This window comes from Aotus nancymaae, unplaced genomic scaffold (genome assembly GCF_030222135.1).
Source record: "Aotus nancymaae isolate 86718 unplaced genomic scaffold, 86718_ANA_hifiasm-v0.15.2.pri h1tg000020l, whole genome shotgun sequence".
NCBI lineage: Eukaryota > Metazoa > Chordata > Mammalia > Primates > Aotidae > Aotus > Aotus nancymaae.
The window spans coordinates 29,577,102-29,594,523 of NW_026988432.1; the positions used below are offsets into that span (position 1 = coordinate 29,577,102).

At 36.6% G+C, this 17,422-nt stretch overlaps 1 protein-coding gene and 1 long non-coding RNA gene across 3 annotated transcripts in view; both read left to right on the forward strand.

Annotated features, from left to right (window-relative positions):
• The window catches only part of SMAD2 (SMAD family member 2), a 91,821-nt gene extending 81,396 nt beyond the window's left edge, over positions 1 to 10,425 (forward strand). For both annotated transcript variants that reach the window (XM_021670070.2, XM_012440814.2), the window contains one exon: positions 1,783 to 10,425. In XM_021670070.2, the coding sequence (XP_021525745.1) occupies positions 1,783 to 1,906 (124 nt within the window). In that variant the 3' untranslated portion in view covers positions 1,907 to 10,425. The remainder of the gene's footprint in view (positions 1 to 1,782) is intronic.
• A 2,184-nt stretch (positions 10,426 to 12,609) lies between these two features.
• Positions 12,610 to 17,422, forward strand: part of LOC105709029 (uncharacterized) — an 86,854-nt gene continuing 82,041 nt past the window's right edge. The window contains exons 1-2 of the long non-coding RNA XR_010343621.1: positions 12,610 to 13,135; positions 14,013 to 14,089. This is a non-coding gene — a long non-coding RNA (uncharacterized LOC105709029). The remainder of the gene's footprint in view (positions 13,136 to 14,012; positions 14,090 to 17,422) is intronic.

Genomic DNA, 17,422 nt, shown 5'->3' on the forward strand with positions numbered 1-17,422 from the left:
AGTTGTTTCCTGTAACATTTACAAATAAAAATGGCAAATATCCATTTATCTGTGGACTTGTGGGTAGCTACCAGAAACTTTTTGTCGTTAATCATTCTGGAGCTGAGGAAATAGACCTAATGTGCAGGTTTCTAAAACTATTTTTTAAATTTCTTGAATGCCATCTTGGTTGTTAGCATAAAAATCAGGAAATGTAGTAAATAGGGAATTTAGATATATGAAGAATTCATATTTGAGAAATATATCTGAGTGGCAGCCTTCTTAAACCTACTCCCCTTCGGTGACCTGGATTATGAATTATTCTTGAAAGGGAAGCTGGACAGGGAGACAAGGGCAGCCAGGACCATTGTTAAGCCATCTGCCACAGTGGGTGGGTCACTAGAACTGACACCCTTGGGGAAACTTTGGGAAACAGTACACAGTGTGCAGAATTATCCCACCCAGGGGAACAGAAGTGCTGGGCATGTAAATGTCAATTTCTGTTTCCTTGGTTGAGGGCTGCTCCTGGGGATGTTAATTTCCTGGCACTTCTAGCCTGCTTCTCTGGGTATATCAGAGAAGTTCCTGGGCACAGAAATGTAGATACCTGCAGCTGGAGGTTGCACACTGAAAAATCTGAAGGGTATGGTGAGGTACTGATACCATCTGCCTCAGAAAATGACATTCTTGGAAGTACAGTTTTAAATTATATTGAACCTGTGTTGCTCAGAGATGAACAGTTGATAATGGGCTTTTCTCATAATTGAAGGGCTGTTAGTCTATAGAAGCAAGTGGGTTTATTGACTTATTCTGTGTAGCAGATAAGATGGAACTAAAATCAGTGCATGGAAGTGACTGGATATCATTGAATAATTTGTAATTCTTATAGAGTTGCCTCTTTTGTTGAAGCACTATTAAAACCCCAAATGGTGTTGCTAAGAGGGATATTCATTGGCTTTGTCAGGGAAAGTTGAACTCCAGCTTTTAACACTCTCTGTGGTAAGGGTTTAGCTTGGGCCAAGATTTTGTTTTTGTTTTGATATACTTTTATTTAGACTCCATTTGATTATTTGAGTATCTGCTATTCTGTAGTTGATTTGTTAAGTACAGTGACCTTATGTATGTCTTGGTTTGCTTGGGAGGATCCTGATTCATGTCTCTCCTTCTGGCTTGATTTATTTATTTTTATTTATTTATTTATTTGTTGGGACAGAGTCTCGCTCTCTCACCAGGCTAGAGTGCAGTGGTGTGATCTTGGCCCACTGCAACATCCGCCTCCTGGGTTCAAGTGATTCTCCTGCCTCGGCCTCCCAAGTAGCTAGGACTACAGGCGCCCGCCACCACCCCAACTAATGTTTGTATTTTTAGTGGAGATTGGGTTTCACCATGTTAGCCAGGATGGTCTTGATCTCTTGACCTCATGATCCACCCGCCTCAGCTTCCCTAAGTGCTGGGATTACAGGTGTGAGCCACTGCACTCAGCCCTGGCCTGATTACTAATAATACCTATAGTCTCTCTCAGGTGTTCAGTTTTGGATGATGGTGAATAATAAGATCACCTTATTAATTTTAGTTTGATGAGAAAAAGATGTTCTTGTAAATCACTTTTAAAACAAGGTCATCAGAAGTCAAACAAAGTATTTGACTCTGAGGATCAACCATTTTTCAAAATAATCATGTGTCCAAAATTATATACTCAACCTTTTAATTTCTGTAAATTTTTAATGCAGTATACATAAACAGCCATGTTCCCTGTTTGTGGACTTTAATTTTGTAATCATTTTCCTATATTCTTTTAAACAGAAGGCAGACGGTAACAAGTACTCCTTGCTGGATTGAACTTCATCTGAATGGACCTCTACAGTGGTTGGACAAAGTATTAACTCAGATGGGATCTCCTTCAGTGCGTTGCTCAAGCATGTCATAAAGCTTCATCACCAATCAATTTCCATCAAAAGACTTAATGTAACAACTCTTCTGTTATAGTATTGTGTGTGGTCCCCATGGACTGTTTACTATCCAAAAGTTCAAGAGAGAAAACAGCACTTGAGGTCTCATCAATTAAAGCACCTTGTGGAATCTGTTTCCTATATTTGAATATTAGATGGGAAAATTAGTGTCTAGAAATACTCTCCCATAAAAGAGGAAGAGAAGATTTTAAAGACTTAATGATGTCTTATTGGGCATAAAACTGAGTGTCCCAAAGGTTTATTAATAACAGTAGTAGTTATGTGTACAGGTAATGTATCATGATCCAGTATCACAGTATTGTGCTGTTTATATACATTTTTAGTTTGCATAGATGAGGTGTGTGTGCGCTGCTTCTTGATCTAGGCAAACCTTTATAAAGTTACAGTACCTAATCTGTTATTCCCACTTCTCTGTTGTTTTTGTGTGTCTTTTTTAATATATAATATATATCAAGATTTTCAAATTATTTAGAAGCAGATTTTCCTTGTAGAAAAACTAATTTTTCTGCCTTTTACCAAAAATAAACTCTTGGGGGAAGAAAAGTGGATTAACTTTTGAAATCCTTATCCTTAATGTGTTCAGTGGGGCTTAAACAGTCATTCTTTTTTTGTGTGTGATTTTTTTTTTTTTAACTGCTAAATCTTATTATAAGGAAACCATATTTAAAATCTTTCCAAGCCTCTTTTCTCCATTCCCATTTTTGTCCTGATAATCAAAACAGCATAGCATGACATCTTCACCAATAATAGTTGCACTGATACTGCTGGCACCAATTAATTCTGGGGTACAGTAAGAATTCATATGGAGAAAGTCCCTTTGTCTTACACCCAATTTTCAACAGGAATAATTGGCTTGTATAACCTAGCAGTCTGTTGATTTAACCTTCCACCTATTAAAATTACATAGGTGGCAATATAATTATTTTCAGGGGTATGCTAGAATTACTTCCACGTATTTTTCCCTTTTTAAAAAAACTAATCTGTAAATACCCCTTTTTCAAAAGGTATTTTAAAATATTTCAACAGCAGACCTTCTGGTCTTCGAGTAGATTCATTTGATTTAGTTACCAGATTGTATTATGAAATGGACCTTTTGTAGATGTAATTGTTTCTGCAAAATACCTAGAAAAGTGATGCTGAGGTACAATCAGCAGATATGGGCCATCTGTTTTTAAAGTATGTTTTATTCAATTTGTAAATTGATTGTTACTCTACATGTAATTATGAGTTCAGAATTTTAAAAACTGGGGGAAAAGCCATTTCTTTAGCAAGTTTTTTTAGCTTCTGAGTTACCTGTAGTCTGAGCTGTTCTTAACTGATCCTCAGTTTGTGGTTGAGCATATTTCATACTCTGTAGTGAGAGGAGATTTCCAAAACTCTGTTGGTAGTTCATTCTGCAGCAAATAATTATTATGTCTAATGTTGACTCATTGCAGTTTAAACATTTCTTCTTGTTTGCATCTTAGTAGAAATGGAAAATAACCACTCCTGGTCGTCTTTTCATAAATTTTCATATTTTTGAAGCTATCTTTGGTACTTGTTCTTTGAAATCATATTCAACCTGTCTCTACAGGTATCATTTTCGATACTTTGAACATTTGGTGGTTTTCTATTGGATACTCCCCATTTTCCTGTATTTGTGTGTATATGTATGTGTTCATGTAAATTTGGTATAGTAATTTTTTATTTGTTCAGCAAGTATTTATTGTTCACCTGTTTGTACCAGGAACTTTCTTAGTCTTTGGGTAAAGGTGAACATGACAGCTACAGTTCCTGCCTTTGCTGAGACAGCAATTACACTAACCCTTAATCATCTTACTTGTCTTTGAAGGAGATAAACAGGGTACTGTACTGGAGAATAACAGATGGATGCTTCAGGTAGGACATCAAGGAAAGCCTCTAAGGAAACGATGCATGAGCTAATACCTGACATTGAAGAAGCAAGCCAAGTGATGAGCCAGGGAAGATAAGCACTCCTGGCAAAGAAAATAGCATCAAATGCAAAAAGACTCACACTAAAGGAAACTCATGATTAGGTATTAATGCTTTATACAGAAAACTCTATACAAATCCAAACTTGAAGATCAGAATGGTTCTACAGTTTATAATATTTTGAAGGTAGCCTTATTTTGTGATAGTCTGCTTCATGTTATTCTCACTCATGTATCTTCTTCCTCAACCTTTGCTGTAAAAATTTCATTTGCACCACATCAGTACTATTTAACAACCCTTTCTTGTATAAACTCTCACCATTATAGTACCCAGCTGCTTGCTTCCAGACTTCGCGCTGCCCAGTAATTATGTCTTCTACTACCCATCTTGTGAGCAGAGTAAATGTCCTAGGTATTATCACTGTCAGGCCTGTGGGAGATACTCAGTGGAGCCTCTGCCTTCTTTTACTTACTTGAGAACTTGTAATGGTGTTAGGCAACAGTTCTAGGGGCAGAAAACAACTCTGAAAGTGGTAGAAGGTCCTGGTCTTGGTGGTTACTCTTGCATTACTGTGTTAAGTGAAGCAGTGCCTACTATGCTGTTTCAGTAGTGGAGCACATCTCTACAGATCTGGTGCGATTTTTCTGAACAGTATGAAATTGGGACTCACTCTTTGAAAACACCTATTGAGCAGTTATACCTGTTGAGCAGTTTACTTCATGGTCATAATTACATTTGTGTGAACATGATGCTTTTTAATGAGATGATTTTTTGCATTTTATCTACTGTGGCCTAATTTTTACTGATTTCTGCCCCCCGCCCCATTTATAGGTGTGGTTTTCATTTTTGTAAGTGATAGAATGCCCTCTTTGTTGAATTTTATCTTTATTTAAATTAGCAACATTACTTAGGATTTATTCTCCACAATACTGGTAATTTTCTAGGTTTGATGACCTGAGAATTGAATGCCCATGCTTTCTATCATATTTCTAAGATGAGTAGTAGTTTTTCCAGTAGGTTTCACAGAGACTTTGGGGGCTGGCTTAGGGGAGGCTTTTAGAGTTCCCACTGATTTTGGTGTAACCAGTGGCACTTTTATTCTGTACTGAAATATACTGCATGAGGTTTCTTTTGGAAAGAGTTTCATTGCTTTAAAAAGAAACTCAAAGTCTTTATAACCACTGGTTGAAATTAGAAAATATAACGGAAATAGGCCTACCTTCTGGAATACCATTGATTGTGCTCTTTTCATCCTACTTTAAAGAAGCTTTCCTGATTAGATTTAAGCTCTACCAATTATACTGATTATACCTTATGATATACAGTCAGCAAACATTTATTGATGCCTGTTGTTTGCCAGCCACTGTGATAGATACTGAATAATAAAAAGATGACTAGAATGGGGCCCTGACCCTTGAGCTGTGCTTCGTCTTGTAGAGGTTATGTTTTTTCCTAGGGACCTGTCACTTTGCCAGAAGGAAATCTGCCTAATTTTCTTGAAAACTAAATTTTCTTTGTATGGTTTTACAAATTGTTTAATATCGAGTTGTGTTTTTTTACCTTAAACCACATTCAGTTTTGCTCGATTCATCTGTCTTCTGAACACCATCATTTCTCTGTTAAAATTATTTTAATTTCACTTTATTTGTGCCTTCGTCAGTTTAAGACTAAGACTTTGATGGTAAAACAAACAAACATCAGTCTTAGTCTCTTGCTAGTTGAAATCAAATAAAAGAGAATATATACCCAGTTGGTTTCTCTACCTCTTCCAAAAGCTTCCCATACATACCTTTAAGATCCTCTTTTTTCTTTTTTAACTACTAAATACTTTCAGCATTTATTCAGCATTAAATACCGTCTTGGTCTGAGGGTGGGGTAGGTTTATGGTGGGATATAAAGTAACACAAGACAATCTTCACTGTACTTAAAATATGTCTTCATGTACAGTGTTTGCTTTAAAAGCTGAACATTCCAGTTTCCTAATTTGCCCCCCTCCATTCCAAGCCCCTCTCCACCAAGTGTCTCTTTAGATACCTAGTCTGTGAACATGGACAATGAATGACTTTTTTTTTCTTAGGCATTGATACTTAGACATATCAAACATTTTCTTCCTTTCATATACTTTACTTTGCTAAATCTACTATTTTCATTAACTGAATTTTATTCTTCCTCCTCTCCTGACAACACGTATCCGGGTGGTACTTGCTGGTTACCCTCTTTCTTGGGTAGCCATGTTTTTATCTGCATATATCAGAGTGTTTCCTTTGAACTTATTAACAAAAAAGGAACGTGCTTTTCATACCTAGAGTCCTAATTTCTTCATTATGAAGGCTGCTATTCAGATTGATCAGTCGCTTTAATTTTACAAATGGCTCAAAAATTCTGTTTAGTAAATGTCTTTGTGACAGGCAAATGGCATAAATTTAAGATTATGAACTTTTCTGACACTTCTAGTCAATCTTTTCCCTATGATGCCAACTTTCCATCTTGGGGCATATTGGATTGTTGGATTTAGGACAATCGGGAGTAATGATAGTGTGTGGTCTCCAGAGGTAGTCAGAATCCTGCTATTGAGTTCTTTTTATATCTTCCTTTTCAAATTCGTATTACTATTTTGTTTGTTTATACTATACTTTGTATGTGGGGATTGAAGGGAAATTATCTCTTGGAGTGGAAGTCCTGTGTTTTGAGCCTTACAACCAGGAAATATGAGCTATACTAGATAACCTCATGATAGCATTTATGATAAGAACTTATGTGTTTATGTAATTTTTTGATTAGGAACTGTTTCATCTTGACTATTATAGCTAACTATATATGGCAGAACTGCCTCAATCTTTTTAGTAGGAAATAAATAATGTGTGTGTATGAATTTATATATACATATACACTCATAGAAAAACTCACAGTTGGGGTTATTCTAACAGTGTTAAAACAGTTGTTCCATTGTTTAAATCTCAAATCTCAGTAAAATGTTCTTAATTTGTCTGTATATATTTTTCTTTCATGGACAGACCATCAGAGTACATTAATTTTCTTAATCTGCTATTTGGCAGTTCAGTTATTATACCATTTTTTGGCAACTTGGTAACTAAGACTCACAACTAAAATTCATTAACATCAAAGAATGCTTTGTCATAAACCCCTTTACTAAATTATTCTACATTCAACAGACTCTGGGATGTACTAACTTCGAGTTAATTTTGTTGTTGTTGATAATATTAGATTGCTCCCTCTTTAATTCTCCCCTGATGTAAGATTGCTGCTTAGGTTACCCTGGGAAGTACTACTTAGAATGTCAGATTTTCCTGTATCTGACAGCCTGATTGAAGGTGGTTCAGCTCTGACTTTATCTTTGCTCAACATAAATGGATTTTCCAAGGTTCTCTGGGCCATCCTTGACCCACAGGTGATCTCACTGGAGTATATTCACTTCAATGTCAGTTGGTTTGGTGCCATGAGATCCATAATGGACCCAGAACTTCACCATTGCTTAGATGTAAGAGTCTCTTGGAAGAATAATGCCACTGATGATGGGGATCAGAAAGGCATATTAACTCAATATATAGGCTTTTAGATGTTCTTCAAAAAATTTCGAGAAAAATATCATTCTTTTACCGTCCAAAAAAGTAAGAGCTCTTAGTTTCTCCAAAATATGCTCTTTGATTTACTTCTTATTTTTAATTAAAGATGGTAATTTATTGAACAATGAAATCCATAATATATTGATTTAAGGACAAAAGTGAAGTTTTAGAATTTTAAAAATACTTAAATAGTTTCCATTTCATAATTGTTCTCTTTTCTCTGTAGCTTTAAAGTTTTTGACTATTTTATAATGTTAGTAGGTAACTTGCCATATTTCTGGTTCTATATTAAGTTCTACTCTTTATAATGCTGTTATTATAAAGTTGGTTTTCAGCATTTGTCTGTAACAATAGAAATTTTACTAAGTCTGTTCTTCCAGTAAGGTTGTTCTTTTCTAAGTCCCTAAGAAAATATTTGTTTGCCACTCTTACTATTCCCAATCTTGGATTGTTCAAACTGAAAAAAAAGATTTTGGTGAGAAACAATAGGGTCCTTTTCTGGTGAATATAGGTTCCTGCTTTAAGACTGGAAATCTGTTGCTTTATACAACTAATATACACATAGATTAATTAAAATTGTGAGAAATACTTTACACATAACAGGTAACATGCCTGAGTTTTGAATTTTTTTTTAAAACTCAGCTTTTTGACAAAATGCAGAACCCAAATTGGTACTTTCTTAGGCCAGTTTTACCTCATGCCTCGTTCTTGCTTTTCCAACCCTGACTTTAAAGGCATATTTGTATCTTTTTATTAGTGATAGTGAAGATGTGACACTAACCATTTTATACAAAAGAGTAAAGAAAGAAAAACTACAGAGATTAAGATGAAAACAGTTCTACAGGTGTTGAATTAGATCACAGCATGGTGGGCAGAATAAAAATGTTCATATCTGAGAATATTCCTTTTGCCATCTTTTCCCAAGGCCAGACCTCCTGGTGGAGAGCATTTAAAAGTAACATTGTGGGCCTTTGTTATCAGAGGGCTGTCTCTCCAGCTGGCAGTTTTTGTTTGTTTGTTTGTTTTGAGAAGAAGTTCTACTCTTGTTGCCCGGACTGGAGCATAGTGGTGCGATCTTGGCTCACTGCAACGTTCACCTCCCAGGTTCAAGCAGTTCTCTTGTCTCAGTCTTCTGAGTAGTTGGGATTACAGGCATGTATCACCATACTGGGCTAATTTTGTATTTTTTTTTTTTTTTTTAGTAGAGACAGGGTTTCACCATGTTGGTCAGGCTGGTCTCAAACTCCTGACCTCAGGTGATCCGCCTGCCTCGGCCTCCCAAAGTACTGGGATTACAGGCGTGAGCCACCACACCCAGCCAGTCTTTGTTTTAATATGATTGAAGATGGTGGAAAACAGTTTGGCATAGAATATTTTCACCTTAAAAAAAGACAAGACATACAAAACTGGATTAATTGTAGAAAGAGAATACAGTAAAATACCATATAACTGGACAATGCTAGAAGAACCTTTAGAACATTTGTCTGAAAACAGGTTTCGACAGTGAGCTTTTATACACTGCTCACTAATTTGCTTGATTACTACCAACTGTTCTTAATGTTAACACCTTTAAATAAGTTTTTTTCTGGACTTCTTAGCCTTGTAGCAAGCTTGGAGGAGCTCGCCATTAGCTAGTGACATAATATCTTGGGGACTGAAGCCCTTAAAGATAGCTTTATGCTCTTGAAAATTCTTACCTTTTCTCAAGTGATATTAAGGAAGGAGGAGTGAGTAGTGTTCTCAGGGTGACCAGTTGCCCTAGTGTTGCCTGGGACTGAGGGTTTCCCTGGATGTGGGACTTTTCAGTGCTAAACCCAAGCAAGTCCCAGGCACACCAGAAGGAGCTGACCACCTTAGGTGTTCTTGTGATTTACCCTCACTTCCTTATGTTGTCATAGTTGCTTCTCAACTCAGCTGCACCATGGCTGTCAACATTTCTGTCACTTACTGGGATATGTGTCCTCTAGTCACTACTGTGAATAGAACATGAGGTTTATAGCACAAGTAGTAGCTGAAGGTACCAGCATGGTGGTGAGACTCACACTTAGTGATCCAGCAAAGATAAATGACGTTTGAATGGAACAGAAGGGGCCAACTAGATAGCTAAGTTCTTCTGAACCTATGTGTATATGTAAGTACAAATCATGTGTCCTTACAGGGTTAAACTTCATCTGAAATTTAGATTTTTCATAGTAAAAGGAAACCAGTTGTGGTTGTGGATTTCTTTTCTTGTGAGGAAATACATGGCCTTTGATGCTCTGGCCTCTTCTGCATTTCCCAGTCTGTCCTGCTCAAGAAGCTAGAATGTGTTGTTACATTTTTCAGTGAATGTTGTGTTGAAATGACTAAATGCATCAGCCAATGGCAAGTGAAGGAATTGGGTGTCCTGATGCAGACTGAGTAGTTGCTTTCAATTCTTATAGCCTCCTACTTATAAGGTGCTTACCAGCTAGAACACTGAGCACGTAAGGTGAGATTTTTTTTTTTTTCTCTCTGATGGGATTAACTTTGTAATGCAATATGATGGATGCAGACCCTGTTGTTTCTCTCTGGTAGTCCTCAGTGGCTGCATCCTTGGTGCACTGTGATGGAGATATTAAATGTGCTCTTTGTAAGCTTTCATTCTATGACTGTCAAAAATGTGGTTCCTTTTTTATTTTTATTAAACAATGAGCTGAGGCTGTATTACAGCTGGTTCAGTTAAAATTGTTGAATACTGATGTCTTTTCCCCACCTACACCAAATACTTTATTCTATTTAAAGTACAAAAAAAAGTTCTGCTTAAGAAAACATTGCTTACATGTCCTGTGATTTCTGGTCAATTTTTATATATATTTGTGTGCATCATCTGTATGTGCTTTCACTTTTTACCTTGTTTGATCTTACCTGTGTTAACAGCACTGTCACCGTTGAAAGGTCGACAGTTTTCCTAGCATTAAAAGAAAGCCATTTGAGTTGTTTACCATGTTATTTATGGGACTAATTTTTGTTTTTTATCTTTTTTTAGATGGGATTACATTTTGGTGTTCACCCCCTAAATTTTGTGGAAACCAAAAAAAGTGATTATATTTCACATATGGACATACGATTTTAAGAGTTCATGTTTTTGTTTTTATAATTTGGTGTTACATAAAAAATTATCCTATTCTCACGGCAGATAAATTTATACTACTTAATATAGCCCAACAACAGGCACACACCACACACTGCACAGTGATAGTTAGACATTTTGATTTATTTCAGAGCTTGCCTATGCCACATTAGCACTCTAATACGTAAGATCTATGCCATAAACAACAAATTCAAAGTTGAAATTTGCTACAATATACTTTTAGCAAAATAAAATTTTTAAGTCTCCATTGAAAAATACTAGATAATGTATAAACTACTCATAATATGTAATCATCATGAAATTTTTAAAATGAGAAATATTTAGATCAGCCACACTTCCTTTGTGCCTTGTAAGAATTCACTTCTTTGGATGAATCAGTATTTTTCTGGTTAGCACACTGTTTTCTGCAAACCATTTTAAACATGCTTCAGTATGCAACAAAACGTGACCTCAAATGCTACAGTGCAGTATCTTGCTTGGCATTGAATAGCCCTGGGACTAGTGCAGTTTTATCAACACTTTGTTATTAGGAGGAAAGCCAAGAAGATTTACTATAATTGCTACCACCTGCCACTATATAAATCTAAAAGGAGCCTCCCAACATTGGACAACATTGAGGGATGACTAGAGGAGATCTTTCTACATTGTCACTTCACCCTGGCATTGCCTTTCACTGCTTAGCTTGAAGTAGTGACACTGATTTATATCAGGAGATTTTTATAATGGCCCTGGCATCCGTAATTCCACATGTTCATCAAGAGGCTGGAGAGTGTGAGAGAAGTATTAAAGTCTGTGAGCTGTTTACCCACTTGGCTTATTCTTTTTTTTCCTTCTCTTCAAAATGGATTGAAAGCCTCTTAGTGCTTAAAGCAGACATACCAGTATCAAACTGATGTTATCCAGTGCAGTTATTTTAAGCTTCAGGTTTGTCTAAGTTTGGGTGAAGAATGTGTTAGTTTGCTACTCAAGAACATGTTTGCAACGTAGAGCTATCCAGCTTCTTTTTTGACGGACTCGTCCTTTTCGTCGAAATACACAGTAAGCCCAACCTAAAAATTAAAGTTTATAAATATAAGAATAAAAAAACCCAGAAAGCTAATTTACACATAAAGATTATCTTCTGCTGCAATAAATAGGTACGGAAATATTTGTAGAATTGGTTTAAATGATTTTGTAAAACAAATGTCATACTATTTTGCCATAGTGAAACATGCAGCAATTCTTAAAATCACATTAGTAGATGGTAGTAAGAACGTTGAGTTAGACTTAGCAGATAATAAGTTCAGTGAACAATAGACTAAGCATGCTCTTTAAGAAGCTACATGGGAACAGAATGTGTTACTGTGCTCCAGTCCAAGCTGCATGACTTTATTGGTTATAGAATAAATGGAATTTGAGATGGGGATTTGCCAATTTTTAAAGTCTGCAATAGTTTTGTTGGCTGCCTCTGCACCTTTCTAAATGTTATGTGAAAATACAATTAAGTTTTAAAGTAGTTTAGGAAAGAGGTGTGATGACAGAGGAAAGAGAAGTTAACTTCTGAACACTTTGGTCCAGGAAGAAGATGGGCACATGCAGTTTAAGCCCAGGGTAGAAGAATACATTGAATTTGGAGAGATGGAGAGGACTTTTGAAGCAGGTCAAAATGAGATGCTGAAACAGAACACTCACCTGTATGTCTGGATATGCATGAAAACTGAACAATATTATTGAGCTACTTATATGGTGAGCAGAAAATTGACAATCACAAGCTGGGTAGGTTCTGCTATGAAGCTCACATCTAATCACAACTCCTAGATAGCTTGGAGTTAAAAGCCAAGGATAGCTGTATAGTTTGGGTTCCATAGTTTACAGTGAGATTGTGCTACTGAGCAGTCATTTTGGGGGACAGTCGTTCTGAGAATACAAGCCATAACCTAGCCAAGAATGGGCGACGTGGAATGAGGATGAGGAAGTTGCTACATATACACACTAGTGTCAGTGTCTCTCTCTCTCTCTCTCCCTCCCTACCTCCCTCCCTCCCTCCCTCCCTCCCTTCTCTCTTCCCTCGCTCCCTCTCTGTGTGTGTGTGTGAAACATTTTTTTTGCTCACAGCCAAAGATTATTCGTCTAGAGAAGCCATTGGAATTTCAGCAGAGTTTTGTATGTATGTGGATTTTTCTGATAAGTAGCAAATCAGAGGCCTTAACCACTGCCCAACAGCAGTTCTCCATTGAGACTACATATCTTGAACTTAAGCAAGAAATTCATTTGCTCTGATTTTAAATCTTACAAAGTTTTTCTTCATTAGAGGTCTTATCTTTAAACTATATTGTGGAGGTATTTGATCAACTACTTAAGATATAAGTACCATTTTAATACAAAGGATGACTCACTTTTACGTAGTTTGCCATTTAAAAGTGTGCTTCAGTGGGAAAAATGATTTTTTTTTTTTAGAGGGATTCTTCCGCTGTCACCCAGGCTGAAGTGCAGTTGCATGATCTCAGCTCACTGTAACCTCCACCTCCTGGGTTCAAGTGATTCTCCTACCTCAGCCTCCTGAGTAGCTGGGATTACAGGTGCACACCACTATACTGGGTTACTTGTATTTTTAGTAGAGATGGGGTTTCACAGTGTTTGCCAGGCTGGTCTTGAACTCCTGACCTCAGGTGGTTTGCCTGCCTCATTCTCCCAAAGTGTTGGAATTACAGGCATAAACCATCGCACCTGGCTGAAAAATGAAAATTTAAATAAGCCTAGCTTACCACCTGGAATAAAAATGTTTTATAGGAATGTCTACATTGCTCTTTTATATTGAAAAAAGCATTTTCATACCTGTTTTACCCAAGAACTACAAGCTACTTCAACTTTTAAATCATAAATAATAACGTGTTATCACCACATTTAAAAATGAACATAGTTAATCAAAAACATCTTACAAAGAATTGAATTTTATGGAGATAATTGAATGCTTTCATCTGTAAAAGAATTAGTGGCCTGCAAACCACTGTGGTTTCTTGCTATGCTTCGAAGTTGTCAGTGGGGGAATTTGCTGCTACAAGTTACATGCACTTGTAGGCAAAGGGAAATCCATATTTTTAATTCTAAAATGAAAACCACTGACCAATTAAACACGAAAAGTTTAGTTATTAGCTTAGGCATTAGTTTCCTGTTCTTTATCATTTCAGGATTCAGGTTCTTAAATTTAACATAAAAATTTATAAAACACAAAAATCAAGCTACATTTGGTAAGCCAAATTTTAGGATTCAAAGTCTCTAACAGTCTCTATGTGACATGTCATATGGGGCAATTTTTATTTGCCAAAATGCCTACTTCATACTACCTGGGCGCTGCTTCCCCTTTTTATCTCTCTACTCCTAACCCCCTATAATTAAACCCCTAGAAAACTGCCTTCTTTTAGAATACCTAACTGATTTTTTAAAATATTTTTTCAGAATCAAAATTGCAAAAGGGAGAGATACCTAAGAATCTGGCTTGTTGATATTCTTTAAAAGATCACATTTGATTGAAGGTGGGTGCATATTTTTTATATCCACTCTTTCCCAATTTGTATATGACCATTGTAAAATTGGATGTGCTTTTTTTTGTAACCAGTATTGCCACCAAGTAATCATCTCTTAATCCATGATTTACATAGTGATTGACTAAAGAGGGGTATTAAACATAAATTTGTTTTTAATATTAAACAGAAATGGAGGATTTACATGATTTTAATTTCTAGTTGGTGTTTCTCAACTGGGAATAGCAGTATCTTAAAGGCCATTTTTAACAAGAATGCTAAGGATGGAATGCTTGAAGGAAACAGTCCTATACAGTCAAATACTTCAGTTTTCTTCGATAATAGAATGAAAACTCAGTTGCCTACTTTGAACAAAATTTTTTGGATTTTAATGGCTGGACAGAATAACATTCTGCTAATTTTAAACCTTGGTTATTTCCCATGTAATGGAGAATGCAGTTTGACTCAGAGTCAGAGGTCTGGAGTTTGGGCCCTGATTGTGCCAATTTATGTGACTTTAGATAAATCTTTTCATCAGTGTGCTTTAAAGTTCCTCTTTTCCTCCAGTTCATCAAAAATGAGGAAGTTAATTTCCAGGGTGGTTATGAGAATTAAATAAGAACACTTGAGAGTGCATTCAGTCCAGAGTGGGTACTCAATATTAGATGGCTGAATCTGCACCGTCTACAGAATACAAGGCAAAGGTTACTCTGCAGTCTTTACCAATAATGAATCTTTCTCTAAGAAAGTTTGCAAATGAGATGTCAAACTCAGAAATGTCACATAAAAGGTATTGGAGCAATTATTGCCACAAAAGTAACTCAGCAACCACAAAAACCCAGTGGTATGCAGCAATAAACAGTTTATGTATTGATAAGTGATTTTGGCTAGGTGTCTCTGGGGCAGTTACAGTCTTTCCTCGTTAATGAGGGAGTTGACCTCAAGTGGAAGGACTTGGCATTTTTCCACATGCCTCCTATCCTCCATTAAATAAGCATGTTTTTGTGGAGGTTGTAGAAGGCGATAACAACCAAGCCCAATCCCATAACTCCCTTTCAAGTCTGCATGCCTCTTGCTAACCAGCATTCACCAGGAGCAAGCCACATGGGTAAACCCAGTGTGGAAAGGTACTACAGAGTTTTAGACCAAGGTAGAGAACACATGAGGGGCAAAGAATTGGAGCCTTAAGTGCAGTGCAGTCTACTACACCCTTGCTTTGTATTTGATGGGTTACTGTACTGGTTTGCCAGCAAATAATAGAAATGTGGAGAAGCTAAAGATTGCTCAAGCTGGGTCTTAATAGAGTGGTCTGTTTGGTTCGAAGTGTTTTAACTCATGGAGCATCAAGTAAAAGCCTAATCTGACATACGTTAGGAAGACAAAAGCAAATGAATGTGTTTTATATATAAAAGTTCATTATTGTGGTTGCTCCTGGCCATTATCACGTGACTGGAAGTTAACACCCTCTAAACTCTGAGCATATCCTGTATAGCACTAGAAGAGTCTACTTCATATATGAGGTAGAATGAATCATTCAATTCAGGGAAACCTTTTTCTCTTAATGTGAACATTTACATTAATGCCATTCCAAAACCTTTCTGGGACTTCTTAAATGCAAAGATGCTATCTATACATGCTGGCTGTTTTTACAAGCTTGGAGTGCTTTTAGGAAACTTCCCAATACTGCTTTAGCAGTAATTTGGTTGACTGATCAAGGTATGTTTTACCTTTGACACTGAAAATTTTAAAAGACGGCAGTTATCTTGCCTGGAGAGTCAAGTTTCTGCTTCCAAGGACGTCAGGAAGTAAGCTTCTCTTTGGTGATGTGACTGTGCTTGGTAGCCTAGAAAGTGGAGTCAACATCAGTCTTCAATGTTTGTGTGCCTGTCTTAGTCTGTTTTGTTACTATAATAGGATATCTGAGGCAGAGTCACTTATGAAGAAAGTTCACAGTTCTGCAGGCTGGGATGTTCGAGGGCATGGCCCTGGCTTCTGGCAAGGGCTTTGCCACTGCTTCATAGCTTGATGGAGAAGATTAAAGGGGAAGCAGACGTGCGAAGAGATCAAACAACCCACTTTTTAACAACAACTAAACAAGTCTCTTATTAACAACCCACTCATGGGGACTAATCTAGCCTTGAGAGAGGGAGAACTCACCGCAAGAGCAGCACCAAGCCATTCATGAGGCATCTGCCTCCGTGAACCAAACATCTCCCACTAGGCCTCAGCTCTCAGCACCACCACAATGAAAAGAAAATCTCACAGTGTGTTTGAGGGGCAGTTTGGGAGACAAACCATAGCAGTGCTCAATATTTCTACCAAAATTTTCAGGTAACTTAATATATTTTTCCTTGAATGTATGTTTAAATGGGCTTCCCCTCCCCACACTCATCTTGAATGGTCCCACAACAACTTTTGATTATCACCTTCCTGTAAATACAAAAAATATTTTGTGGTCTTCTGGCAACCCAATGGATGGAACTTTTTAAAATCTTTTTGTTGTTGTTGTTGGTTTCAAACTTTCTAATATAGCCATTATTTTTGTAAAATACGAAAGCACCACCAACAGAAAATCACCCAGATTCCAACAACCAGAGAAAACAACTGTTTGGTGTGTCTTTTTTCCCAGTCTTTATTTGAATGTCTGTGTATATTCAATGGAAAATGTTTGAAGCTTCACTCACAGCACATTCCATTGGAGAAAACTATTAAAATCATAAGGAAAATCTAAAATGCGGTAATCCAGTCAGCAAGCTAATGGGCATATGAAAATATAAAAGTTTTTTACCATGATTTGTGGACCACAAAAGATCTGTGTTATTAGTCTATTTAAATTTGGTGTTTGAAATTAAATATAAAAATTTTAGACATACTTTTTGTGTGGTTCTTTTAATGTATACTGTGTATATTAAAAAGTATACTGTACTTTAATTAGTGTTTTTGGAAGCAGGTGTCCCAAAATAAAAGTATACTGTAGAACCAAAGAATTGTATTGATCAGCTAGCATTTAGTTTTCAGGTATAATAACTGTCAACCTAAATAACAGGTTTTCTAAAAGAAAATGATGTTGATTTGGGAATAGGGCATTGCAAAGGGAATATGCATGTCGCAGTAAACTGTGTTCGGGAAGGTAAAGGAAGACAGGTTTTTAAATGACAGATAAAGAGGATTATATAATTGTCTTAAAATAATTATTCTTGGCTACAAGAATTAATAACAAGGATGCTGCCAGTTTGGGGTTGGGCAATCAGCTTCTGGGCACATGTCCTCGCTAAAGTATTTTCTATGTAAGGTTGCAAGTAGTCGTGCAAGCTGGCGTGGTTTCTTCAGGGTCTTTTGAGGTAA